Source organism: Melospiza georgiana, chromosome 4 (genome assembly GCF_028018845.1).
Source record: "Melospiza georgiana isolate bMelGeo1 chromosome 4, bMelGeo1.pri, whole genome shotgun sequence".
Classification (NCBI taxonomy): domain Eukaryota; kingdom Metazoa; phylum Chordata; class Aves; order Passeriformes; family Passerellidae; genus Melospiza; species Melospiza georgiana.
Window position 1 is genome coordinate 41,180,601 of NC_080433.1, and position 27,632 is coordinate 41,208,232.

The window sequence follows — 27,632 nt, forward strand, 5'->3', positions numbered from 1 at the left end:
TGACATCCAGGCTCTGGTGATTGGTCATAATTCAGTCACACCAAATTAAGTTGTTTGAACTGTCCCACTTTCCATAAATCATTAAATCTTATTTGGACTGCCAAGATTAAGACTAAAGGGAGATTTTAATCTAGGTTTCCCACATCCTGCCTAACCACTGAGCTTTTCAGGAATTTTTCCTTAAAAAGAAACTACAGACAGATTTTTTTCTTTCTTCAAACATACAAATCCAGTAAAAATATTAATTTTGACAACTTATCAATTTTTTGAGAGGAAGAAGTTGCTCCAAGATTCTTGCCCAGTTTTTCTCAGGAAGGTAGCATCATTCAGCATCCATCCATTCTCAGTCCTGGGTGCTGTCTCAAACTGTTCTGTGGGCACTGGCAGCAGCCCCAGCCGGAGAACACCTCACCTGTGAGGAAACCTTAAGGATTTAAACAAACACATTGGTTTGGATTTAGCAAGAGTCTTTGTTTTACTTAAGAAGTAACTCATTTGAGTCTGGAAGTTTGCTTGCTTTTCCTTTTCACTATTAGTTTTTAAATAAATATAAGGTCATTAACTCTTGACACACTATTTTGAAGCAGCAATTAATTCTGAAGCAAACACCAAAACAATTAATTTCTAAACTGACAAAATGAAACATTTTTCTTTATGATTTTTTAGGGTTTTTTCCTTTGGTGTTTTTTTTTTTGTTTGTTTGTTTTTTGGGTTTTTTTATGAATAGTGTTCATCAGATTAAGAATAAATTCTCAAGGTTTTTCCTTTGACTGGTATCGACTTAGTCAGTCACAAATCTAGCAGAGCACCTGCATATGGGTAAATACAATAGCTGTTGTATTTTATTGTCAAAATTATTATGCAAGAGAGTTGATAATATGAAAATAGTCTAGCTAATTGAAAGAAAATATGTGGCTACTTCTCTTTCCCGTTCAAAATTAAACATCCCAAATGTGACAAGGCAATGGCTTTTAAATTTCCTTAAACTTAGCCATTTTCCACTGCTCTGTGCAGGATCTGACATTGACACTCTAGCCTTATTCCACTAAACCAACTCCCAGGAGCCCTGAAACCTCTTCTGCGGTGACCTCTGAGATGTGCTAGGAGGTTTTTGTTTTATTTCACCTAAGCAATTTTTTGCTGAACTCTGTGTTTTTGAAGAACCCTAGTTTTACGGCACAATCCTGCACCTAAAATAATTGTAAGTACCAATTAAATTTACTTATTTTCAATGCTCAGTTACACCTACAAATGCTGGCATTTGCCCTAACAATGAGGTTGTGGAGACAAAACTGTAATCACAGAGCAGCACATTGGCTCTCACCCCCTTCAGCAACTGACACCACAGCACCTTTAAAATGCCTTATTCCCAGCTAGAACCTCGCATTCTAACAAGCACAGGGAGGCAATTCACCCTCCTATTAGACTGCAAGAATTAGTACTTCCTAAGTGTTTGAATTGTTTCATCACATTGTACACTTCAAACAATAACTGAGCTTATGCAACAATGTTCTTTGCCCCTGCATTTGAGTTACACATGTGGAACTAAGTAAAAAGGGCTCATTTGGGATTAATCTCAACTGGTCTTGCTCCTTAAAATGCTTGTTCACTGAATGATTACTTGTTCAGTGAATATCCCTTCAGAAACTGTAACTGCAGTTCTGCACATCTCCATTCTCCAAACACCTGAGCCACCCACAGTGCCATTGTCAACATTCACTGATCAGTAATAAGCAACATTTCTGATAAAGAGCTGAAACTACAAGTTTATAAATATATTTATAGAGAGAGTCTTTAGTCACCCCTGATACAAAGCGTATTAATTCCTCAATGTGAACCATAATTATATTAGGTACCCAGTAGAATTGAATTTAATGTGATTTAATTTAACTATTTAAAAATTTCAGGCCAAAGATTCTCTGGAAAGTGTTGTCTAATCCAACAATTAGATTAGCTGTTTCACTCATTTTACTTTCATTAAAATGCACATTTATTATCAAAGAAATCAGAGTACAAAACTAAAAAAACTTTTGACTTTTATTTGTGCTTTTATTAATTTGTGGTTAAATTGCATTTATGACAGATAATTGTATATTTTCTAAATATGTGGTAGTTATGCTACAAGAAATAAAATGTGGCACCACCATTGTGTTCTCATCTTCCTTTACCCAAAAACTATGAGCACCACCCAATTCCTTGAAAGACAGAGCCCAAGACCAAAATTCAGTCTGCGGCTGAGGAATGAGAACAGGAGAGAATTTCCCCATGGCACCATGGAATGGACTCTCATTCACAAAGCGCCAGGTGCAGGTTGTTCTGTGCATTCCCTCCCAGCACATTTCAATTATCTGGCAGCCTTCCAGGGGACATGGTGAGCGCTCTGCATGACTACATGCTGAAGAACTTGACTCCACCTATTGCTTTGATCAGTCTTTTCTTTTTCTTCTAGACAGTTTGGCCGGTGCCAGACCTCTGCCTACCTGCAAATATGCCAGATTGTACATGGATATGAAGAACAGGGGAAAAAAAAATTGCCCTGGCTTTATAATGTGATCAAATAAGGCTGAGGTATAAACACATAAGTTACTGCATTACGTGCTTCAGACCTCTAAATTGGTAATATTCGAGGTAATATTAATTAATTAATTTCACTGGAAATTTAATAAAAAGAAAAAGTCATCTAAGAAAGAAATGGTAACTCATTTCTGCAAAACCAAAATTCTATACAACAAAACTGTCCTAAAATAAGCAGAAAAGACATGCAAATATGAAACATTACTGAATTGTTCCATAATTAGGATACCTTCTCGGTTCCTAATACGAAAAAGAATCTTTGAAACAAGCAGACTAGAATGCAATTAGGTAGCATCAATATGAATGATGTGCCTCCAGTTTGTTTCACTGCCCGTTAAATCAAGCTTAGTATTGCAAGCTGATGGAAGAAGCAAGAGCAGCCTGGAAAGGAGTAACTGGGAATGCATGACTCATGAATGAGAAGTAGATTCCACCACAATGTTGTCAAATACAGCACTCTGTTGATAAATGGAGATGAATTCCTGGTTTCCTTTTTGTGCCTTTTCTTCAACCTTCTATTCTGTCTGTGGGGCATGGTTTGTTTTCCCTGACAGTTTGAGATTTCTGAGCTGCTGCGTTATAGTGCCAGCACACACTGTGCACAGTAAGTGAACAAGAAACAATCTGGCTGTTGTTTCGTGCTTTGCACATAGCAATTTTCTTCCCATGACTGTATTTTAGATCCCAGTACCAGATGCCTGCTTTTAGGAAGCTAAATGTTTCTGTCCTGATTTTATGTGTCTAAGATTACAATTCTGATGAAAAATCAAAATTGTCGTCCAATTAAAATAGCAAATTATGCAAATAATCAGAGTGCGTCATAGTACTACTTCCATAAATTAGAATGAAAGCAATTGCTCTATTTATTACTGACCTTGGCTTTCTGTAGAATGGGCTTCCAATATTGAATGGGTTCATCAAGGTGAAGTTCATTCAACTAAATTTAAATCAAGGAGAAATTGAAAAGCAATTTTCATAAATTGTACTTCATTATTTTCTAGCATTAAAATAATAATGCTTCAACAAATGTTTTATATTTAGCAGAGATTAGGTAACAAGAGTAACAGATTTGCTTCTCCCACTTACTCTATTTAGACATCCACCAGCTATGAATAACTGGAAGCCAAATTCCCAACAGCAGATTTCAGATCTTTTACCAGATAGGAATGATATCATGTAAAGAAATGCTTAGACCGAACAGTGCTATAAATGATATGCCATGTGCACTTAATGATACATTTCATTTCCTTTTAATAGGTTATTTATTGCATGATCTTCTTTTGTTATAAATTATCACAGCTCTATTGAAGTCAATGAAGCCTGTTTGTATCAGCTAAATCTCTTCTCCTTACTGCTGGATAATTAATATTGCTTTTTAATATTTAGTAAAAAAATATGTTGTGATATTGAGGGGCATGAAGAAAAGAACAGGCAAATAAACATTAGGACTGCTCTGGCACTTCTGCAAGAGGATGTTGAATGCCAATGTTTGTGCAGAAAAATAAAAGCAGAAATCTCATTATAATTGGTGTACAAGATATTCTGGCTATTCCAGTTCAAGATCTTTAAATTAACTCCCAAGAAAAAAGGGGAGAAGGGAAAGAAGTAGTAATGAAAATGAGCCCTGCATAAAAGTAGCCCTTGATCACACATGTGAGGCTAAATGACTGATTATCTAGTCTAGAGATTATGAAGATCAGCCTGATTTTGCAGTAATGACCATTCTTAAACACTGGATTACATAAATAATCCTGAATAATCCAATTTAATTACTCGTACTTTTGTCTCTTCAAGAATGTGACAATTTCATTTGCAAATACTTAATGACGAACATCATCTGCTCACATACACCATCATTCATTGCTCAGTGTTGTTCCTGAAGTAACATGTGCCTTCTCTCCTATCCTAGCAGACCATTCTGTTTAAATTGCTGAGAAAACCAGAAGCCATAGTGACCTTTACACGATAATTAAACGTGATAATTCTGGATTATCTCTTAATTAAAACAGAGCTTTGAAACACCCTTTGTGAGTCTATCAACAACTGATTCCAGATAATCTGGGGATAAAGCAATTAATCTTTCCTTTTGATTGCTTTCCTGATCCGTTTTCTGAAAGCAGGTATTAACATTGTTTACCTTCATCATCATTTGTCTGAGCATTTGAACTTAGGTCTACCTATGGGAGTATTTTCATATTTTCCATTGATTGGGCACCTTTTCAAGCTCTTTCTGTCATTCAAGAAGGGTTTTCATACAAGCAGTAGCTCCACACTAGCCATGCGGGGTTTTTCTTGGTTAAACTCTTGGTTAGTTAGTTCCTGAGAACATTCACATTTTGATCTTGCAGTTTCAAAGGTCTGCTATATAGGCTCATTAGTCTCTGTATTCAGTGTCATAATATCTGAATAGCTACTGTCAATCAGTCAAAAAGTAGTGGTAGATTTTGAAAAGGACAGAATATGTTAAGGAAATCGGAGCTGAAATGAAATTTTACTTCACATTATTATTTTAATTGACCTGTTCAATTAATGGAAAACCCCACAGAATGACTTTAAACCCCTGGAGATCAATATTCTCCCTTTTACATTCTGTATTACCTCATTTTGGGAAACTGAAAGTCTGCCACAGAATTGGCCTTACTGGATGCAAAGGTTTTGTAACAGTTTGGAAAACAGGATTTATTTAAAACCATTTGTGAAGAGGCTTACACATGTATTAGTGTTTTATTTCTCTTTCATCCCTATTAATCTCTATGAGGGTTGCTCATAAGGGCCAATATTACCCAACAAGGCCAATCTCTCCCTGTATATTCAATTCAAAAAGGTGGAGGGCCCTGTAGAAGAGCTACGCCAGGTCTATCTTTCCCAATTAATTTGTAGCAAGAGTGTAGGGAGTTTTATATCACCCTCTGTGAATATCCTTCTCCAAAATTTTCCCATGTAAAAATAGCTATAACAATTTCAGGCTGTTTCCTGTAAACTATAAAATAATTACAACAGTCATTTGTCTTTCTTTTCATACATTTCATGTTATCCAGAAACATATTAACACTGAAACTGCAGTTGATTATTAACAGATATGTTGCAGGAACATATAAAGTTTCATAATGAGCTGGAATGTACTGAGTTATAGCAAACCAAGGTCAAAACTATTAAAGAGGATTCATAGAAATTACTGCTCTATCAGCAGTCATAGGTAGAAAGTATTTTGTATTACTTTTCATTAAAACAGGCTTGTCAAAATGGTGCATGAATTTTCTTGACGACAAAAGGAAATGGAAATTTTGTTTACATTAATAAAGAATTTATAACACTTACACCTTGAAAGCTCCCATCTTTAAGGGATTGCTTGACTTTAACATAAATGTCTTTCTTAAATCTTTTTTTAAGATGACAGCAATATGTGGCTCAGTAAAAATCTGCTAAATAAGTCTGCCTTTAGGTGCACTTCTGATGATTATCACCAGGAGATAATGGAGAAATTATTATATTTCATACTGAATTTCTGCCCATGAAACACATGAAGAGTTTGTGGACTGCTAAGAATAACTGAAACACATGACAGCATTGTAGATTTTTGTGCATTAAAAGTGTTACAGCACTACTGAAATCAGCCTATGATTTCAGTGCTATACTTACCACATTCCTGAACTCCTCTATCTTGGACATAAAAGAAGAGAAGATATTGTGCTTATCTCTCAACAGTTACATTTTCATGTGTGGCAAGAAATAATTTAAAGTTCAGTATTACATGGTCCTTCAATGAAATACTTATTGCAGATCTGCAAACGCTGCCAATGTTTGTTTAATAGTGATTTTGGTATGTGTATAACCAAAAACAATTTACTCCACCTACAAAAGTGAGGTTTTCCTTTTTTTCTCCTACTTTAGCAGGACTAGAATTTGCTACCGGTTCCAATTTTCCTTTGCAAGGAAATCCCATTGACTGTGATTTCCTCAGAATGACAAGGAGGCATTCGAACACTTCTCTCTCTTCTAATTGGTGTCTGCAAACTCCTGAGACAAGAGGTTGTATTTTGTGTTTGTGTGTGAGAAGAGTAACAAAATCTTGCTAAGGTGTGAAACTATGGCATTTCCCCTTCTGCCACTCTGCAGAACAATGGCCTTTTACTGCCCCTTCCTTGGGCTAGAGGAAGAAAGCCAATTGAATCAGGAAACTGAACCAGGGGTATCTAAAGAGTGATGAAATATGAACAATATGAAACTGTTACTCAGTTCAGATTGTCCCAAACTGATGGCTGATGGCTCCCTTCTCCTAAGAGGCCAGTACATGGGTTTGTAAGAGCACAGTCCAACACTACTGAAGTCAATGAGAACACCATAATTTACTCTGAAAGGATGGAAATTGAACTCAAAGAGAGAAAAGAGTTATCATGCTGCTTGACTGTTATTTTTTCCTGCTCCCAAAGAAAATGTTTCTCCTTCAAGGATAAAGAACATGGGAGGATAGTGTAAGTCTAGTGTGTCTAGGAATTGTGAAGCCTTGAAAGAAAAGGAGATACAATGAGCCACAGGAGATCCACAGCTCAAAGCAGATTTCTGGAGATGTAATACTCTCAAAGCATTCATTCAGCAAGGCTCAGAAACTCTGCTGCATTTTCAGCTCAAAGTGTATGTACATGTATATGCACATGATTAATGCTCTACTTGACATTTCTCATACTATAATCATACTGTGAAGTTCCTCTTGTCTCAACAGCCACAACAAAGGAAGTTGCTGAGCAGTACCCAGACTACCATTTGAAAAGAATTTGAAAAGAATGAGACAGTGAATGCAAAAAATGGCACTTGCTTTATTTTCTGACTTCAGATGGTAAGTAAAGTAGTCTGTGCCATCTGCTGAACAATTTGCCTCCACACTGTCTTGTCTGCCACTAGTTTAACATGTAATGTTATATGTCACTGTGACAGGAGTGCAACATTAACAGCCCCTAACAGGGGATGTCTCTCAATGGGATGACAGCTGACGCCGGCTCTGCCTCTGAAACACCGCCAGTTTCACTGCTCTCCTCCAGACTCATTTCTCAAGATTATTAATGATAGTTTGAGACTGAATTTGCAGCACACTGAGTTTAGCTCCTGACAATTACTCCCTGTCCTTTCCAGAAGGGAGGCCTGTGGGTGTTATGACAATATCATTTTATTATTTTAGCTCACATCTTTTTTCCGTGCTGTTTTTTATCACACTCACTCTGTCATCTTCTCTGCCTTTTTATGGGATTTTTTTTTTAAACTTAACACTGCCTCCTTGTAAAAAAACCTCAAGAGCCTATGCTAAATATCTTCCTTCTCTGCCATCCCTACTTTTGACACATGGTCACACTGAGGAATCGCTGTGGCAGGGTACAGAATTTTTGGACAATGGATGGCTGCTTCAAGTTATGCCTGCTATTTTTCCAGAGCACTAAAATTGAGGCTGAAGCTATGTCATACATACTACAAACTGGAAGAATCCCCAGACACTTCAAACAGAAAACTATCTATGATCACTAGCTGTTTACTACAACAACTGTCACGGTTGCTAGCTTTATCTCACTTTTGTACGCTCCTGTCAGACATGGGCCTTGTATTAAATTTTATGGGCTTTTTCACAAGTAGAGCCAGAAACAAATGAAAACTTTCAAAAAATAACTACTGATAAGTTTGCAGGTCCAGCAGCATTTGAAACATTTCATGCTTTCTCTCTTTGAAAATGTGATTTGCGGTCCTGTTAAAATAGAGTATTTTATATAGTTGGAACAAACCATGGGAGCAACTTCATTAAAAAAACAGTTATAGAGAGGTTATTGAAACAAAAGAAGTAGCCCTAGCACTGGTAAGGCTTATGAGCTCCTGCATGGCAATGCATTAACGTGTCTTTATGGCTTCCAGGCCAGAGCTGGCTTCCATTCAGACAGCTCAGTGTGCAAGCAGATCAAACGCGCGACTGTCTGCACCCGTCTGCGCAGACAAAGCCTCAGCTGCTTTCTCTGGCTCATCCTGCTCAGGCTGGGTTTGATGCTCCCCAAAGAAAACACACTAAAGCCATTAAAATTATTTATGTGTGCTCTCCTAAGGCCCCAAAAGCTAAGTGCTGGTGGTCAGCAGGGCTTCCATCTCTTTTCTTGTGGAAAAGACTCTGCTAAGTAATCGGACCATAAGCTGAATGCTCATTCGATTACATAGCACACACAAACAAGAAATTGCCAGTGACTGATAAAGGCTCAATATTAGCTTTACTAAAGAATGTGCCATCTTGCTGAATTTCCCTTACAAATGGAATTAACTACACTTTTTAACTCACTGTAAGCACAGCTCAGGTTTGATCTGGAAGCAGTAGTCAGAACTGAGTGTAACACAAATCAGCTCCATGATGCTTCCTAATAGAAGCAGTGCATTTTTTTCATTTCTCAAATTGAAGGAAAAGTCAATGATCTTTATTTTATCAAGAAGGCTCATCACCACATGCTACTATCACACCATGTCTGAAGAGCAACAAAATGCTCCTTTGTCCTCTTGCGGAATCACCATCCTTTATGGAAGTGTTTACTAATGCTAAACATGCTTCTCCATCTCAATCACAGAGACTGGCAAAAGTTATCCTTGGCTTTCTTCAGTGGAAAGAGTCAAGTTTCAGGTGAAATTAGCCAATATTCATAAGTTTTCAGATATTTATATCTAGCATGTAAAATGTTTACATAAATCCCTTGACAAAAATCACAGTATACAGTTTTGCTTTTCTGGCACAACAGAGTACTTCAAAGCAAGGATAAATCTTGCCCAACCATTAGATAACATTTTTACATGGGCTGGTCTGAAATGCTTCCATAGATTTTCATATAGTAAAGGTCCAAAACCCTCACTGGCTTTCACTCTAAGAAGCTATTTTACATTTTTGTGTCAAATATGCCCAGCATAAGCACAGAATAGGACAGTTAATGATAGTAAAAAAACCCCAACTATTAAAACAATAACTACAAAGCTGATTTTAATTATAAATTTAAGTCATTCACATACATTTGTACTCTCTTGCCCCCTGGGAAGAAAATAAAAATGAGCAACAGATCAGTATTTCAGGTCAGTTTATGAAATTCCAGAACATACTCAGATACTGTTGTAAAAAATGTAATAAAAAAAAAAGCACAGATAACACAGTAGTGTTGCCAATGCTTAAAGCTATATGTAATAAACATAATATTAAATTCCAATGGTCCATGCTCCCATTGAATCTATAATTTTGCACCTCCCAAGCAGCTGCAGAAAATAAGGAGATCCCCATTCGTTATGATTCTAAATAATTTTGGATACAGTAAGATGAAAGATACAAAGTCAAGATACTCTATTTCTGGGTGGCCAGTTTCTAGTTCACTGCTTTTGATGGTTTGTTCCTTGATGTCAGTTTCAAAATATGGTTTCGTTTATTGGAAGACTTTTGTTATAGTATTTTACACTGATCTCATGACCTCCCTTGATCTCCAGGAATCCCATATTGCAGCAGGAAGTGGGTAACTGAGCAAGCAACTACTGCACAGAACCTTGAACATAACACTTTAAAGCAGTAAACTTCACAGGGCTTCTCTCTTTCCAAGAAGAATTAAGACAGAGTGTCTTCTCAGCTGTGGTTTCTAAAAACTTTGTGATCTTTGGTACAAGAATAGGGAGCTAACCTCATTATCTTTCAAAATTCTTAGACACATAATTGCATCTTGCTGGCTTACATTTCTCTGGCAGATGCAATTGGATTTAGTACTGTTTCTCATTGACAAAGGCAAATGCCTTTGAGCTTCAGTTGCTCTGAAGTGTTAAATATTGCTTTGTTTTGCTTCAAAGGCATTTCTGCCGTGGGAAAACTATTACTTTATGACCCTTGTGTACGTTGCAGGAGTGATGGGACATTAAAATATTCTGATAGCCTCAGGAAAAGGTATTGAGGAATATACCAGTATTAATAAAATAGTGAGTGGTATTTTAAACCTTCCCGTATATCAAAGCTCCTAATGTGACATTGAAATCTATAGAACACACAGTGCATGAGGAGACTGCCAGTATTTCTCAGCTTACCATACAAGGAACGGAAGTTTTAAAAATTCAAATACACAGCAATTACACTACATGAAATTTTCCTTCACTGCTCAAAATCGGGTCCAAAATACCTTACGGCATAGACCCTAAAACCTCACATCCAGATTTCAAGTCTCAGAAGAAAAACCTGCTAGCAGAACTGAACCTTTGTACATTAGAAAAACAGGCCTGTGAAGTGCAGAACTAATGAGACCTGGTTTCCTTTGGGTTGTGCCTCATGGAAACACCCCCTAATGTCCAAAAAGGTGCAAACTCTTGTTTTGCAACACTAAAGTTCTTACTCTCCAATCTGGAATTGCTTTCAGCATTTCTCTCCCCAAACAGACTGAGGGAGGAGGAGGATGGGAGAAAGCACAGTAACAGAATCTTTTTTTCCCCATATACAGCTGCCTATTTTCTGGCTACTAACAGTACAACTACATGTATGTCACTCTTTATAGAATTTGGCCAAGAAAGATCACCAGGTGATAAGAGCAGGATAGACAGACGCCAGGTAAGCCTCATCTAACTAAAAGAGAAGTCAAAGTCCATCCATACCATTGTATTTCCAGCCAAATCTTTTCAAAGTCTTCCACTTGATGCTGGTCTTCCTTAACCACTGTTTCTGTTTGGAAAGCCATTCTCCATCATACTGATCACAGCATCACACTCCATCCAAGAGTGTGCAAGGAAACCGCCTCCTCAAGAGGTAAACGTGTTTGCTTATGCAAAACTACTAGTGAGACAAGAAAGCTAAACTGCATGCATACCAGTTGATAAAAGGGTTTTTCTACCTGACTTTGGGTAAAAAACACCTTGTTAAGTTCAATTTATGGAGGGTTTTTCTGCTTTCTTTCAAACACTTCTGTATCAGGTTTTTCATTCTCCTCTCTCTTTCCCTTGCTTTACATTCCTGTCAGCATTTGATAGTCTTTGTTTAGGCAAATTCTCTTGTTCCGGGGAAATGCAATTCCTTCATTACTTTAAAAACAAGGCAGCAACAATGGAAGATGTCATCAAACTTTTAAATGTGGAAGCTCAAAAACAGGTTAATCACAAAGAAAATAAAATCTATTCTGTCAAAATAATGGTTTTGACTCTTCTGTTAAAGGCTTCTGAAGTAGAAGTACAAGTAAATTGTATTATTAAATGTTTGCAATTAATTAACTAAATCAAATCGGACAGCATAATGATTAGTAATTTTGGTATTTTAAAGTAATAGAGCATAAACTTCCTAAGGAAACATATTTATTGAGCAATTTCAAATTGAGAATGTTTTCAAAACATAACAGCTTAGAAATGGATTGCCTCTCAACCTACTGAATAATTCTGTCAAAGTCAAGAGCACTTGGGGAAAAATCTTTCAAGGGAGCAAGAACAGTTTAAAAATACACTGAACATAAAGCATAACAAAATTTCTCAGTAATGTTAAAAGCTAAATGAAACATTAAAAATGAAGCATCAATATCTCATATGTGCCAAAACCCAACTAGACAACATCAGACAGCTGGAATTAGTTAAAATATTGACTATTTAACTCTTTAGAATGCAAGTCCTATCCATATTCAAGAATACTGAGATGTTGCACTCTTTGTTATGGGGGCAGGCATCAGTGAGTCATGTCAGCTCTCTTGATACTCAAATGAACTGGCCTGGTGTCCTTGAAACAGGAGACAGAAGTGAGGCTGCTAAACATCAGTGCTAGAGTTATCACTGAGATAAAACCATGTCAGTATGAAAAAAATTCATCCTCAGCTCAGAATTAACCTTTGTAAGTTACCCTCAAATTGAATTGATTATTTAGAAAGTCCTAAGCACAAAAAAATTTAAAATATCATTATGAATTCTGAATTATGTGTAGTTGTGTGAAAACAGGTATCTTTAAATCACACAAGAGAAGGAGACCTGTAGGTGAAATCAGACCTGCTCTCACCATGAAACAAACACTTTTCCTTAAGGTTAATTTTCATAGTGGAGCCCTAGTGGAAAAAGTTAAAGATAGAATCTAAAATGTTAGGCTTTGTGCTTTCCCAGATCAACTGCACCTGCGTAAGCAGTATGATAAATTATATAATTGTTAGATGTGATGATTGTTTAGTAATTAAATAGAATTATTATATAACCATAAGAAGAATAATGAGAAACTATGTTGGAAATTCAGACAGGGGCTAAATTTATGTATACAATAGAACAATATAAGTTTAATAATTACCATGAAAGTTATGTAACGATAGAGTATAAAAACATTCTCATTTCAGATGTATGGTTGGAGTCAGATTTGGGTTGAATATACCCCTGACACCCAGAGCTCTTAATAAAAAGCACCACATATAATCCCCCCTGATTCTGTGTTTTTGAGCGCTAACAATTTTATCAGACTCACCTTTGTTGCAAAGTTACATCTTCAGAGCATATTTATCTAGTACCAAAAATAATTAGCAGACACTCCAGCTCTTTGAATGGCCAGCTTTAGTCAGAGCTATCTTGAGTCCAAGCATAAGAAAAACAGGAAACCTCTTTTGAAACCTTAAAGTGCTGCAAGACACAGCGACAAGTAATATTAGTATCTCTAACCCACTGTATAAAGGTAATTAAATCTAGTAATTTCCTTTCTCATCTCTTCGCAGGATTAATGAAACAAGGATTAGAAAATATAGAATCAATCACAGAGCCGGTAGCTCTTCAGTTTGGCAAGTGTTTGTCATCACTGGTTCATCTGTAGTGAATAAAAGATAGTATTAAGTTTGTGTGGGTTTTTTCTTTAAGGGCTTATCTGGAAATAAATCTATGTCCTGTTTAACAACACTCATTCTTTAGCGTGCTTTCCATTTTAACCTCACAGTAACAAAAAAAAAATTATTGCTCTTCATAATTGTTACCTGTTATGAGGAATAAATGTCATGATAAATAACAAGAAAAACCAGGGGTCTTTGGGTTCAGCTCTGTTGCCTTAGTCGGTAGTGGGACCGTAAGATTTTTCTAGATATGGAAGTGTAATGTGTGGGCATTGTTATAGAATGCAACAAATGTGGGATTAATTTTTCATGTGATAGACAGCTGGCTTTCAAAAAGCGTACACATCTAATCCTTATTACAGCATTGGGCTGAAAACCAGATCTGATATAAAGGTCATTTCTGTTGTGTTTCTGAAAGACATTCTCATGTGACATCCTCTGTCCCTGATGTATCCTTTTCCTCCTACTGTTGATGGATTGCATTAGATGCACCAGCTTTTCTTTGACCAGTTTCAAATGATCTGTGTATTTCAGTCAGTGTTCTGCTATGCTCGTGGTTTCCCAGACACACTACTCCTTGTCCTATTTCATCTCACTGGATTTCATTGAGTTCACCTAAAAGGGAGGTGATCATATTACAAGTTGGTTTTCCTAGTCCTCTTTTTTATACTTTTATTGTTTTGCTCCTAGGTATTATGTTTTTTAAAGGATTAGTGATTACCCATTCTGGAGTGAGTGCTGTGATAGATTACATCAAGGCAGGGCCTATCAATAAATCCAATCATTCTGGCTTCTCAGATGGAATAATTGTCCTCATTCGTGTGCTGTAAGCATGAAAGACATCAACTGGTACAATTATAGAAGCAGCTTCAACAAAGTGAACTTGTCAATTTGCTTTGTTAACAGCCTCAAATGTAATTCTAGGTCAGCCTAGGATCCAGCTGTATCACTTCCAGTCATGTTAACTTGTACTTCACCAAAAAGTAGATTTTTGCTTTCATCATGGATAATATTACACGAGTTACTATAGATCAGCTGACATACAGTAAACATCCATGAAAAAAAATGTTTAGACAAATCAAGTGTGAGGTGACGAGCCTTAAATTCAGCTTCTTGCATGGTTTTTTAATTAAATTAAATTAGCCCATGCTTGCAGTGACTGTTGAGGGTGACTGAACCCCAGCTGGAAAATATCCTGTAATAGCCACAACAGTTCAAAGGCAAAGTAGAGAAGCTGAGAGGTAATCTACATACACAACAATAATCAACTCTTCCAGCAGTTCTTTGAAAAGGTAGAGTTCATCAATACAAAATCAATATCAAAACTGAAGATCAGGTAAGATTAAAATATTGCATTTTAAATTCAAAAGAGAACCTTCTCCAATAAGCTGCATGATTAATTATTTTTAAAAAGCAAGTTTACTGCTTCAGTCAATTGGGTTTAAAACTTTTTGCCAGCCAGTTGAATGACCAGCACTGTGGCAGAAAATGAACACACCTGAACCTATTCAAGTGGTGGGAGGTGAGGCTATTAGAAAATTAAAGGAGGGAATGATGCTTTTAGAAAAATCAAGTGATCACGCAATAAATCCCAGCTGTGACAATGAAGGTAGAAAAGAACTAAACGTGAGAACCCAATCACTGGAAAAAAAAGGAAATTAGGACAGAAAAAGACATCCATTAGTGAAGTTATTTTTGGTAAATAAAGTGAGGAACACATTTTTTCACTAAAAGTTAACTCAAACTTTTCACTTTTTAACAACATAAAAGCATTTCAGAGGAAAAGATTGTCCATGAGGTCTGTGATAAAAGAAAACTAATTATCAACATACAAGAGTTATTATAACTGCACTTTACAAAAGCAATGAGTAAGAAGGATTAAGGATAGATTTTACCCTGATCCTCATGAGATAGCATATTTAGATTCTTTGGTTTACACCAACTAGAACCTGCTCTTTTTAATATGAACTTCAGGCTAAAGAAATCCACATAACTTAAAGAGGCTCAGGATTTATTAGGGGTGATGTATTTGTGTATTTGTGATTTCTCTTTTTTGGTGTGTTAAAAACATCAGTAAAAGAACTCAGGTAACTTTCAGAAAATACAGCTTTTTGTTTCAGCTACATTTTGTGAGAGCAGAAGTAAGTATCAGTCTGTGAATCCTCCTCTTCCCCTTGATTACTTGGCTTCATCCTATCAATCATGATTATGTGCCTGGTACAATAATTACAGTTTTTAATCAATTTTCAAATATTGCTCAGCGGACTGTGAAGCGCATTTGAAGCCCGTCATAAGAGAAGTTATACTGAATGCAACTAAAAACTAATGGTATTTGCAGAATGGGAGGAGAAAGGGTTATATACAGGAATGACAGATCATCTTCTTATCAGGCTTTGCCATTAATTCAGTACAGCACTGAAATAATTACAAACGTGCACTTGACAAACTGAAATGTAAATTAGTTCTTAGTTGATTACTCCAGTTGCCTTAACAACAGAAGCTCTCACAGCATTTGGAGGGAATATATCTTTCAATAAATTTTATTTTCCCAAACATACAAGAAAAAAAATTTCTTTTGCAAAGCATCCTTGTTATAATTTGGTAATGTGATCTTGCAGAGTAAAACAACAACTCAGTGGTTGTGTCCAGCCTTTCTCTGCTCCAGCACTGATGTTTTAAAGCAGCTTCTGTCTTGATGCTCTTAAATAACACAACTGCACATTGCCTGAGTGTACACAAACACAGTGTACCTAGGTGGTTTCTTGTGTAAAGACCACTTCATGTCTCTATTGCTGAACAAAGAATGTGTAAGAGTAATTTTTACCATGCTAGGAGATCAGAAAAATAAACAGCAGAACCAGCACAAAAATGTTAGTAAGTCCTTATCACAAATAGTTTTCTACAGTGAAATTTTAGCCACTTAAGTCAACGACAAAAACATTATCATCTTCAACTGGGACAGAATGTCTTCCTTACAAGCCAAGTAAATGAAAACCAGCAGCACACTGTTTGAAAAGCAGCAGAAACACTACAGCAACAATTTCTGTTATTTGGGAGCAGGCCCTCAAGCAGAAGGACCCTTGAGAAGTTTCCTGTTTGAAACAGCATGTTTATTTATTTTTTCCAGGTTTGCCACATATACTGGCTATGTCTTGTTCTCTTAGGATTTTGTTAGCAATCAAAACTTCTCTCCTCAAGAGATTTATTGCCCTCTCCTAGTTTCAAAGTACCACCAAGACAGAAATGTCTGGCAGGGGAAATTACTGCCAGAAAAGTGCCAACATATTAAAAAATTTATTTAAAAGATATAACTACCTGGACCTTTTCCAGCATTTCAGACACAAGATATACTGTATCTAATATAGAAGGATTGGAGCAAACCTTTGCCATTGAACTTTGCAGTGAGTGACACTCCACTAAAAAAAGCCCACCCTTCAGCACTTCTAATTGGGTATCCAACCTTGTGCATCAAGTAGGCTCCAGGGCTTAGGTATGTGCACAGAGTTAGCATCCCCCTTGTACTGGGTCTGCTCCACATGCTCTTAGTAATCATCAATGTTTAATTTAACAGATGGCTGGAACCTGTACAATTCCTCTTACGACGTAGAGAGTATGGTTATATCATTTCCAATGTTGAATTAAGAGTAGAAATCCAACACCAAGTGATGCTGCGTATTCAGAATAAGTTAATCTATCATTTCTACAGCTTTCTCAGTCTTTCTGATCTGAAATGTTTGAGGCAATGTTATGTTTTAGGTATTACTGTCTTTTCTTGTCATTTAAGAGGTAAAACCAGAGGTGCGTATTAAAAAACTATTAACCCTGTAATGAAGCAATTTATATAAAAGTTAGATTTGTGTACCCTGTTATTCTTCCTTATAGTCCCTTGAATGAAGCAGAAAAACTAATTACTTTTATTTATACAGTCCAGCTATAGCACTTTCCAGCCAGCTGGAAGGAACAACCCACTGCTCTCAGGACAGAACTGTCTGCAATGAATATGGCAGGGCAGGTAGGGACAGGAGCCAACGGTAGGAGTGGAGTTGTGGGATGACCAAGGTTAAGGAAGTTTCAGAGATAATCTCTTCATCTCGCCACTTCCTGAGATTCTAACCAGCGAACAGTCAAGATGAGTATGTCAGTTTGGGATTTGTCCAAAAATGTAGGCATGTAGTGCCTTTCAACCCAAATTTCTAGGAGCCCAAATATCAATTGGCATTTCTATAATAAGGACTAAAATGGGGATTTCTTCCATGCTTTTTCTTTAGATGTTAGTGAGTTGTTACGGCTACTTTACAATTTTGAAGGTAGAAAAAAAGCCAAACCAACAGACAACATGTTTTTGAACCCTCTAGCAAATGAGAACAGTAAGCTTACCATGGTGTCTGAGCTACTGCATAGCTTTGTAAGGTAATAATACTTGATTTAAAAAAAAAATCCTTTTGCATTTGTACACTTTGATTATAAATGCTTTCAGGAAGCTTTGGTCCAGTTTTGCTGCAGTTCTGTATTTTGTATACCACAGGTCTAATGAGGTTGCTGGAATTCCACCTCTAAAAGGAACAAAATTCATATAATCTGTAGAGGTGGTCCTTTTCATATTATACTTTTTAATAAGATGGGTGAAGTCATGCATGATTGCCAGCTTCTCTCTCCTGTCTCACTCCCTGGCCATTCTTTGGGGACCTACCAAGGTCCAGCCTGTTTCTCCCAGCCCAGCCTCTCCCTATGGTCAATGGGCACTTGCTGACTTCCAGAGGTTATTTACAGTAGAAATTATGTACATCATTTGCAGACCCTGTGTAATCTTCCTAAGCATACCTTGCTTAGAGAGCAACTCTTCACAAACATGCAACAAACGATTGCTAAGGCAATCTGGGAATCCAAGAACACCCACATGCATCACATCTCCCTGCTTTGTGTGCCAGAAGGCTGCAACAGTGCAAAAGAAAATTTTCTGATGTAACTCTTGCCAGTAGCCATTTTTAAGACTTAGTGTATTATATTCTAGGTGTTCCAGGGATGACCACCATTTAGTTCATGCATTTCTTTCAGAAACAGACTTGATCTTGAGACTCAGATGGGCTCACCTGATGGCAGGATTAGCAAAATTATGGTACATGTAATGTCATGCACAGCTACAAGCTGTAGCTGGCATGATTGCAGAGTGAAGATTGGAGAGTGAAGATCCTGCTTCATAATTTTGTGCCTCTTCCAGGGAGAAGTGAGATATGTTTCTTTATCTTCACTTGGGGTTACCTGGGCCCAGGTGCATGCATCAGTTTTCTGTGGAACTCTGAGGGTTTTGTAGAACTAATTATTTATTTATATGGGAACAAAGCTAAAAAAAGTAACTAAATACAACCACAAGATTTCCCCTTCCTTATTCTTATTCCTAAGCTTCCCTCGGAAGATGCGAAATATTGATTTGATGACACCTTAATAAGTAATTTTTCAATAACTTTGAAAATCTTATACCTTAACTTACAAATTGTAAGTTTTAAATTATGATGAAAAAATCAAGCAAACAGCAAAGCACAACAGCACTCCAGTAAATATTATTACACTGATCAGTATAAAAAGTATTTGAGTAACAAATCTGTTCACAAGTCTTAGTAATCCTATTTGCAGGGGATTCCTTATCTTTTCAAAATCATGGTCTTCATTGAGTTAAACAAAAATCTACTTTCTTAATGGTCCCCTCTAATTTACATTTATGTATCACTATTGAGAGTTCACAAAAATCCTAAACAGTACCCATCTCATTTCACATGGCTTTTTTTTTCTTCCTATGTCAGAGAGGAAGGTTTCATATCAATCAGAATAAACATTAGAGTAAATAACTGATTCAGAATGAATTGGGTAAATGTCTGCAGACCTGACAGAAGAATATCAGGCTATGATGGTGCCAGTGGGACACACACTTGTTCACATGAATGTAAAGAGTGTCTTTAGCACAATGAAGTGCAAAACCATCAATTGGATATCAAATTATTCTTAGAATGCTGGAGCCAATTGTAAGTAACCAAACCAAACCGAATCAAAACAAATTTTATTTCTTTTGGGCTTTGGCTAAAAGGCATAAAACTGGTGTAGAAGCTCAAGCAAAGGTCTTCTCTGCCTTTTGCTTCAGGGAAAGTTGTTCCTTTTCTGGTCTCTAAATAATTCATACAACTAACAGAGGAGAAGGAGGAAAATTTTCTATGCAGGAATATCTAAAGACTCTTTCAATTAATGAGAACTATCAGGAGACATATTCCATTTTTTAAAAAATCAAGAAACAGTTATATAGCTAAAAGATAATTGCCACTAAAACTTCATAGAGAAATGGCATTTTGGAGGGAAGAATAGTAATTAAAATAATAGATTTTAATGACAGAGCTACTACACTCTGTCCACGAATTTGAAGGCCTAAGTGCCATTCATTGAGCTCTATTGCTATTAATAGTATGTTTAATTTTTTTAAAAAATCATTGTTAAATTATTTCATTAAGGAAAAGGACTAAAAACTATGAGATAATGGTGACTGAAAAAAAGAAGAGTCCTACTCTACCATCTTACATCTTCATGTTGTCATAAAAAAATGTTCTCTATCACAATACGAAAAGCAATGCTGTATTCCAGAAACTGTGGGTGTGCAGAAATGAGTCACTTTGGCAATGATTTGCTTTGCATATCAGTATAAACCAGAAGAGGGAATTGATTTAATATAACGAACAATACACTGAATTATACACTCATGTACTGTAGAGAAACTTATGGTTGTGGTTGCAACAAACATGACCAAATAATAAAGAAATCCATTCTATGAAAAGCTAATTTCTCATTGTAATAAAGAAAAATACTGGGCATGCAGGAACATCTGTTTTCAAGAAAATTAAGGGACAAAATAAAATATTTCTCCAGAAGAGGATAAAAAATGTTTTGCTGACAGGAGGGGAAAAAACCTAGAGAAGAACCAACAAAGACTCTCATACAACCACTGTTTTCCAGGACTGCCTGTTGCTGTAAACCACTGTATTACTGGGTTGAAAAACTTGTTCACCTCGGTTAAATAATTACTGAAATCAAAACTGAACTCAAGTTTAGCCATCAAAGCTCCATTTCTACCTAGCTCTAAACAGAATCTGTAACTTAAACTATTGAAACTCTGCAAGAGAGAAAACCCAAAAATATTCATATAGAAATAGAATGTCATCAACTACAGGACCAGTGATGCAAGAAAAGACAGGCTCACACACAGCTCTATCAAATGAAGAAAACCCCATATCTTCTCACAACATGGCTTCTGCACTTGTTTCTTCAAAAGAAAATCTCAGATGTTTTTAAAACAAATCTGTGGTTAAATGCACATAAACAGATAGAGATTTGTATGTATAAACAATTTAATCTCCAGCCTTACACATAAACACTTTTAAGCTCAATAACTTTAGTAAGTAAAACTAGGCTTTGTCACTGAAATTACATAAAAAAATAATTTGAGTGTACAGCAAGAGTGAATGATTTAATCCATTTCATCTTAAACCTTTCTCGAAGGTGCACTGTGGTGTTTATGCCCTTCTGAAATGCTTCCTCATACATAACCTTCAAAGCTGTCCAGCTCTAGAACTGTGGTACCACTAAAGAGAGTCCACAAGAACGGGGTAAATAAGATAAAGAATTTCTTTAAGAGAAGGGAGAAACATTGACTTGAAATGTGAATAAAAGTACAACTTCAAATGTCTTCCAATAAAGGGGCATAACTCGAGTCACACATTCAGCCTTTCTTAGGTGTCATGGTTTAACCACTGCTGGAAATTAAATTAAGCACCTCAGAGCTCATTCATTCTTTCCTGGTGGGATGGAGGAGAGAATTGGAACAATACATGTAAGAAAGAGCATATACTGATTTAGGAAAGATTTAATAATCAAAATTTAAATAAATGTAATACCTGGAAGAAAATGAACAGTAGTAGTAGTAGTAGCAGTAGTAGTAGTAGCAGTAGTAGTAGTAGTAGTAGTAGTAGTAATAATAATAATAATAATAATAATAATAATAATATCAACGGAATATTACAAAAACATGAGGAAAATAAAGCCCAAGAAACACATGCGATACAAGTGAAAAACAATTGCTCACCACCAGACAACTGATAGCCAGACGGTTCCCGAGCAACAGCTGCCCCCTGCCAAACTCCACCCCAGTTTCACTGCTGAGCAGGAAGCCATAGGGTCTGGAATATCCCCATGGTCAGCTGTCCTGGCTGTGTCCCCTCCTAGCTCCTTGTGCACCCCCAGCCCCCTGGCTGGTGGGGAAGTGTGAGGGGCACAAAAGGCCTTGATGCTGTGTGAGCACTGCTCAGCAATAGCTAAAACATCCCTGTGACATCTCTGTGACATTTTATAGCTCAAATCAGAAACACAGCACTATTCTAGCTACTGTGAAGAGAATTAACTCTATCTCAGCCAAAACCTGCACAATGGGGAATATATTTTTATGTCTTGAACTTTATAATACTATGTTCCAATGCCAGCCTTTCCTGTTGGCAACATTTGGTTTGAATTCATTATTTTAGCAGAAGAACTTACAACTTTTTACACGTCTATATAGCTTTAGGGCTTTGTTTTGTGGCATTTAAAAAAAAAATTACTGATGCATACACTTTTCCATAGTTTATCCTAGAATAATTTGATCTCAGGGTTCATTCTTTGCTCGTCCCTCTAAAGGTTTACTAATTTCCCTCAAAATGCTGGGAGGCTCTGCTCCCAGCCTCCCTCATAATATCCCCTCACAACATCAGATGTATTCTATTCCTCTAAGCACATTCTTTCAATGTCACAATGCTGAATCTCAGGGAGGTTAAATGTTCAGTATCTGTGTGAAACAAGGCAGGGACTTTTCAAATTGCAGGATCAGCCTACCTAAGGGAGCCTATCTGATCGTAATTCAGCTGCTGGTGCCTATTATCAGATGTGAACTGAAGGAGTGTCTCTCCCATGCTACCAGCATTCACCTCTGTCAGGCAGAACTGCTATGGGAATGCCTACAACAGAGTGCCAAGCCAGATCCAAATGAGCTGGTATGCTTACACAGAATAATTCAGTGCCTTACCTTCATCCTAGCTGAAATCCCAGAACTGATACAGCCATCCATACCAGCTACCAAGTGCAAATTCGGATGAGTCTGTGAAAGCAGGACTAAAAAAATCACCAGACAGCTGTCATGTGCCTTCAACAGAAATGGAGACATAGCAAGTATCTGAAAGTGTGATTCTTGGAAGAACAGAAACATTGGAAGCAGAGCACGAGGCAGACAGAACAGGGTCTCATGCAGAAGGGTTCGTTGCTAAGGGGCCAGAGCAGGAGCTCAAGCCCATGCTTAGACTCTGCTTCCACAAGAAACAAGTGACACAGTTCAGATGATTCTTTGCACACTCTGCCTTCATCACCTGCTGCTTATAAACATCTCCTCAGGCAAGGAATGTCTGAAGGTGAGGTGTGACCTTCAATAAAAATATGTCATGACAGGTGGATTTGCAACTCAGTGACCAAAAGACTGCTCTGTTCATGCCCACGCATGGTTTTCAATCATAGAGCAAGTCTATCAATGCTCAGGAGCCGAATGCAACAGAAATAGGCAGATATAAGAATATTAGTGCTGCACTGAGCTAAGAAGGCTCTGTCCATAGAAGATTAAAAGACAGCCAAAAGGCAAAAGAACCATGTCAGTTCATAACAGCTCTGCACAGGAAGGCAGAAGATTTGAACTCACCATATGACTTCGCAGCATGAGGAAAAGGTGACCTCATACAAGCAAAAGATCTTGCATGTAGGCAGAATCTTTTCTTCAGCTTTTGTAACCAATTACATTTTAACACCATTTTTACTGACATCATGTTTGTATGGTAATATAAAAGTATTTTGTAAATATATTAATCAGCTTTTATTCCTACAGAGTTTAGACACAATAATCAAATATGATAGTTATCATATCCCTTTGGCCAGATTTAGTGAGTACAAATATTAAAAAATGCTTTCAGGGAACCTTTTTGAAAATATCCCTGAAGTCTAATTCCAATAGAGTTTAGAAGAAAGCCAAACGTGACATGTTGTATTTTACACTATCCAGTTCTCCCACACACAAAATAATAGATTACTTATTAAATTAGAACAATTAAAAAACTCAGAGTGCTGTTACAGTAACACAAAGGAATACACAGGATATTAGTTATCAATGCTTTATTATTGAAAACAAAATTGAAATTCTTTTATCTGGCACATAAACAATTATTTCTACAAAAAGGAAAGCCTACAAATCTGATAATTTATACAAATAACAGTTTTTCAAAAAATAAAATTTTAATTTAGTAAACTTGTCTTGTGCTCTTTTTTCTCTTTTTCTTTTTTTAGCACTGTCTGCAATAATCCACCACAAATCCCTGAGCAGAGAGACATATTTTAAACATGTTTTAAATTTATCCCAAAAGAAGAAAGTTATCAAGCCCAGACCTATATTAAAAAAATGTATTCAGGGACATTCTTGGTAAATTTATGGTAGTCCTTTTTTCTTTTTCTTTTCTTTTGTTGTTGTTTTTTTTTTTTAAAGAAACAAACAAAACCAGTTATCAATGCAAGCATGACACCATATCACAGGAGTGCTCCCCTCTTCCCCCTTTTTGTGCAATGAATAAAAATTAACGAACAAGAAAAAGTACAAGTTGAAGGAGACAAATAACCTGGTGAATGATTAAGACCAAGAAGCCATCAAAGTTTGATGGCTGTTGAGCAAATAAAGCTGCAGGATACCACAGTTCTATACCAAGCTCAGTTACAGTTACTATCTATTTCTATACCTTTTCCCAGAAAGTCAGTAAAGCAGGAGAATAAGTTCAAGCTACCATTGTATTCTAACACTGGTTTCAACGATCAAGTAGAAATTCAACTTTTGATCCTTCAGTTTTGCTTTTCCAGCAAGAACATTATTTGAGAAAAACTTGACACACTCCACAAAACCAAACAATCTTGCCCCTCTGGCCTTTCTGGTGGGCCAGTTGTAAACTTAGCAACTTATGGTATTTTAGTGAGCAAGAGGAAAGAAAAGGAAATACACATAACTACAGTTTTTCTACTATACTGACTTTGAAACAGCTATTCCCCAATCTATTTCAATACAGATTTAAAATCCAAGTGTAAGGGTAGAATGACCAAGAAGGTAGAGTATAACTGAAGTGTTCCCTTTCCCATTCGGTACATACAATAATCACAAAACAAATGCAAGTAAAACCAAATAAAGGAAATAGCAACATTAGAGACTGTTATGTTAATGACAGGTAACATTGCTGCAGTCAAGTAATAAATAAATAAATACAGCAAGGTGTTCTTCTCTACATTTTTGTTGGAACGGTGCTCAACAGTTAAAAAGGAATACATAAACTAAAAACCCCAAACCCCTTTTCAGTAATAAAGAGTTTTTAGCAGAAGATCCTGAAGAAGCTTCAGTTCAAGGTGCTCTACCACTTCAACATTTTATCTATCTTTATGAAAGGAATACTGAAGCAGATACCAAAGGGCCATTAAATGAAATAGTAAATTTTCTTACAAACAATAATACTTATTCCAAAGAAAGAAAGCAGTTAACAAATGGCCTGGAAAAAAGAATTACTAAAGCTTCAAATACTTCGATTTAAAATAAATTATTTTGACATTTAAGATTGAAGACTAAAACAGTAATGAGGCTAAATCATTCTGAAACAGAAATAAATTGAACCTCACCAAAAAGCATATTTAGATATTTGACAGCTCTGCTGCTAGCATGTATCAGAATACAAACAGAATGCTAATATTTGGTTAGAATCTGAATGGGTTTGTTTAAAACACTAACAAATACAAATAGTAACTGGCAATCACCATTACTGATTCCTCTCAATCTACACTATTTGAAGCATGATCAAATCGAGTCTCTTCAGTTATTTGCTATCCTCATCAATGCATAACATTCCTTTTTCTCTGAGGTGCTCATGAAGCCTCATTTTACCTACCCACTAATATTTTCAAATCCCATTTTAAGTAGTAATTGCAAAAACATAATATGCAGAGTCCAATTTAAAGTTGGATTTATCTCATAGCAAAGTAAAGAGAGTCAAACACATTATTCTATAATACCAATTATTTTTTTCTAAGATGACAGTCTGACCACACTGATTTGGTATCAGGGCCAACATCCCTCTTGCCTGTATTACTAAATCACACCTCTGGTCCTTTTTTTACTAGCCTGCATACTACATCAGATGTAGAATGCAGACAGCTTCTTGGTCATTCTGTCTACCTCACAGAAATTTGACTGTGTATCTCAAGAAAAATGCACTATTAGCTAAGAAGCTGAAGTAACAGGCATACTCTCAGTAAACAACTTGCAATGCCGTCATCTAATCATGTGACAGGTTTGAAAAAAATGGGCCATGTAAGCTGTGAAATTGGCTAGCAAGTGGTTCAAAAGTGAGATACAGCAGCATTAAGACAAACTGCAAACACACTGGATTTAGTACACATTTTAATGAGTTACAGTACCAGCAAAATACTTTGACCTACTATTACCACTTTAACTCCCATATGGTTTAGTGTATACTGTGTGATTTTCCCTTCATATTTCTATGACAGCATACATTTCAAGTACCCACCCAAAAGTAAGCAATATGGGATTTGCAATTATTTATCAAATATACTGAAACAACTTCTCTCACGTGCCATTGTTCCAAATACATTTGCTGCGTAACAAGTTCTTCATGAATCCCTCAAAGTCTCCCTTTTTCTATTTCTCTAGCAGAATAGCCTCTCCTAGCAGCAATTAGGACCTCAGATCCTTGCAGTCAAGTCCAGCAAGTTCTCTGACCTGACAACTCTGTGGAAGTTCAAGTTCTTGGGTTTAATCACTCTAAGGTAAAGTAGTTCAGAGTTTTCACATCATGTTTTGGATGTTTTCAAACCTTGTTTCTCCATGATATTCCACAATTTGCGAAGATTGGACTGGGTGATGACATCATCAGGTTTAAGTTGAAGAGCAAGGAGGTAGTTTTCTTCAGCCTCTTTCAGTTTGCCATTCAGATGGAGAATGGCTCCAAGATTCATTAGGGCAGCTGGATACTGGTACCAATAAAAAAAAAAGAAGGAGGAATATTACAAATATTTTCAATTTTTCTTTTTAGACAATCTTCTTCCACTTAAATTACTCCCTTATGTTTGCTGATTTTTCATGGAAGCAATTTAGTAATTTAAGCAAATACAGATAACAAGAAAAAGTTTCTGAACAGCTGCTGTGTAGTTTGTGCTTTAAACAGGTCAAGCTCTAGTGCCTACAGACATAAGACTTCTCTCTTTAATGAGAAAACACAGAACTCAAAAAGCTTTAAATGTGGTAATGTTGGCATAACACAGATTCCAAGAGAAAATTAAAGTAATCCAAGAGTGAATTAGCAACAAGAATTTAATTTTAATCAAACCCCTTGCCAATAAAGAGTTTATAATCATTGGGAATAATTAACACAATAATAATTGGAACTTATCCCTTTCTTCTCTTTGTCTTAATTGTAACTGGTAAGAAATACAGCCTGCTCTCAGATTCTAGGGATGTCCAGGGGTTCTAGGATATCCATTTAGATTCAGGTTGTGGCAATTATTTCTTAAGGAATGATTGAATAAAATTAACAGCAGTGGAAAAATGCTATTTTAATAACAAAAATGTTAAAATTTTCTAACAAATCAATTTAAAATCTTATGTTACTAGAATTTTTTTCATGTTTAGCTAAGACAAAATGCTTAGCTTGTTTTTATTTTTTTCATCTCAAGGTTATTCCATTATGAAATATCAGGTTCTTCATGATAATAGCATGCCGGTCACTGGAATTAACAAATATTACAAGGGCAGAAAAGCAGATTTATGAAGCTGAAGAGTCTAACCTATCTCTTAGCAAGGTATTTACATCCTAGTGAGAGCACAGTAAAGGCACTTGTCAAACCAGTGCTTTGCATTTTAAAGAAAAATGGGAAAAAAATACCACACAAAGTTCACTATGGTTCTCACTCTCAGGTCAGCCTAAGTTTCTATGAGCTTTAGGAAAACTCACTTTCAAAGTCACATAGTTCTGCATCAGAGGATAAGTGTTTCAAGCCACCACTCATCAGCGTTCTGCTCAAAATAATATTCAAAATGTGAATGGCATATCAATTTCAGATGACTGTGAGGGTGTATTGGTGTGCTTTAGGAGCTCTCCAGTGACAATAACTTCA

At 36.4% G+C, this 27,632-nt stretch overlaps 1 protein-coding gene across 1 annotated transcript in view; it reads right to left on the reverse strand.

Moving 5' to 3' along the window:
• Window positions 1-23,595: 23,595 nt before the first annotated feature.
• TMTC2 (transmembrane O-mannosyltransferase targeting cadherins 2) overlaps window positions 23,596-27,632 on the reverse strand; it is a 236,016-nt gene continuing 231,979 nt past the window's right edge. Inside the window, exon 12 of the mRNA XM_058023162.1 lies at window positions 23,596-26,489. Coding sequence (XP_057879145.1) covers window positions 26,310-26,489 — 180 coding nt within the window. The 3' untranslated portion in view covers window positions 23,596-26,309. The remainder of the gene's footprint in view (window positions 26,490-27,632) is intronic.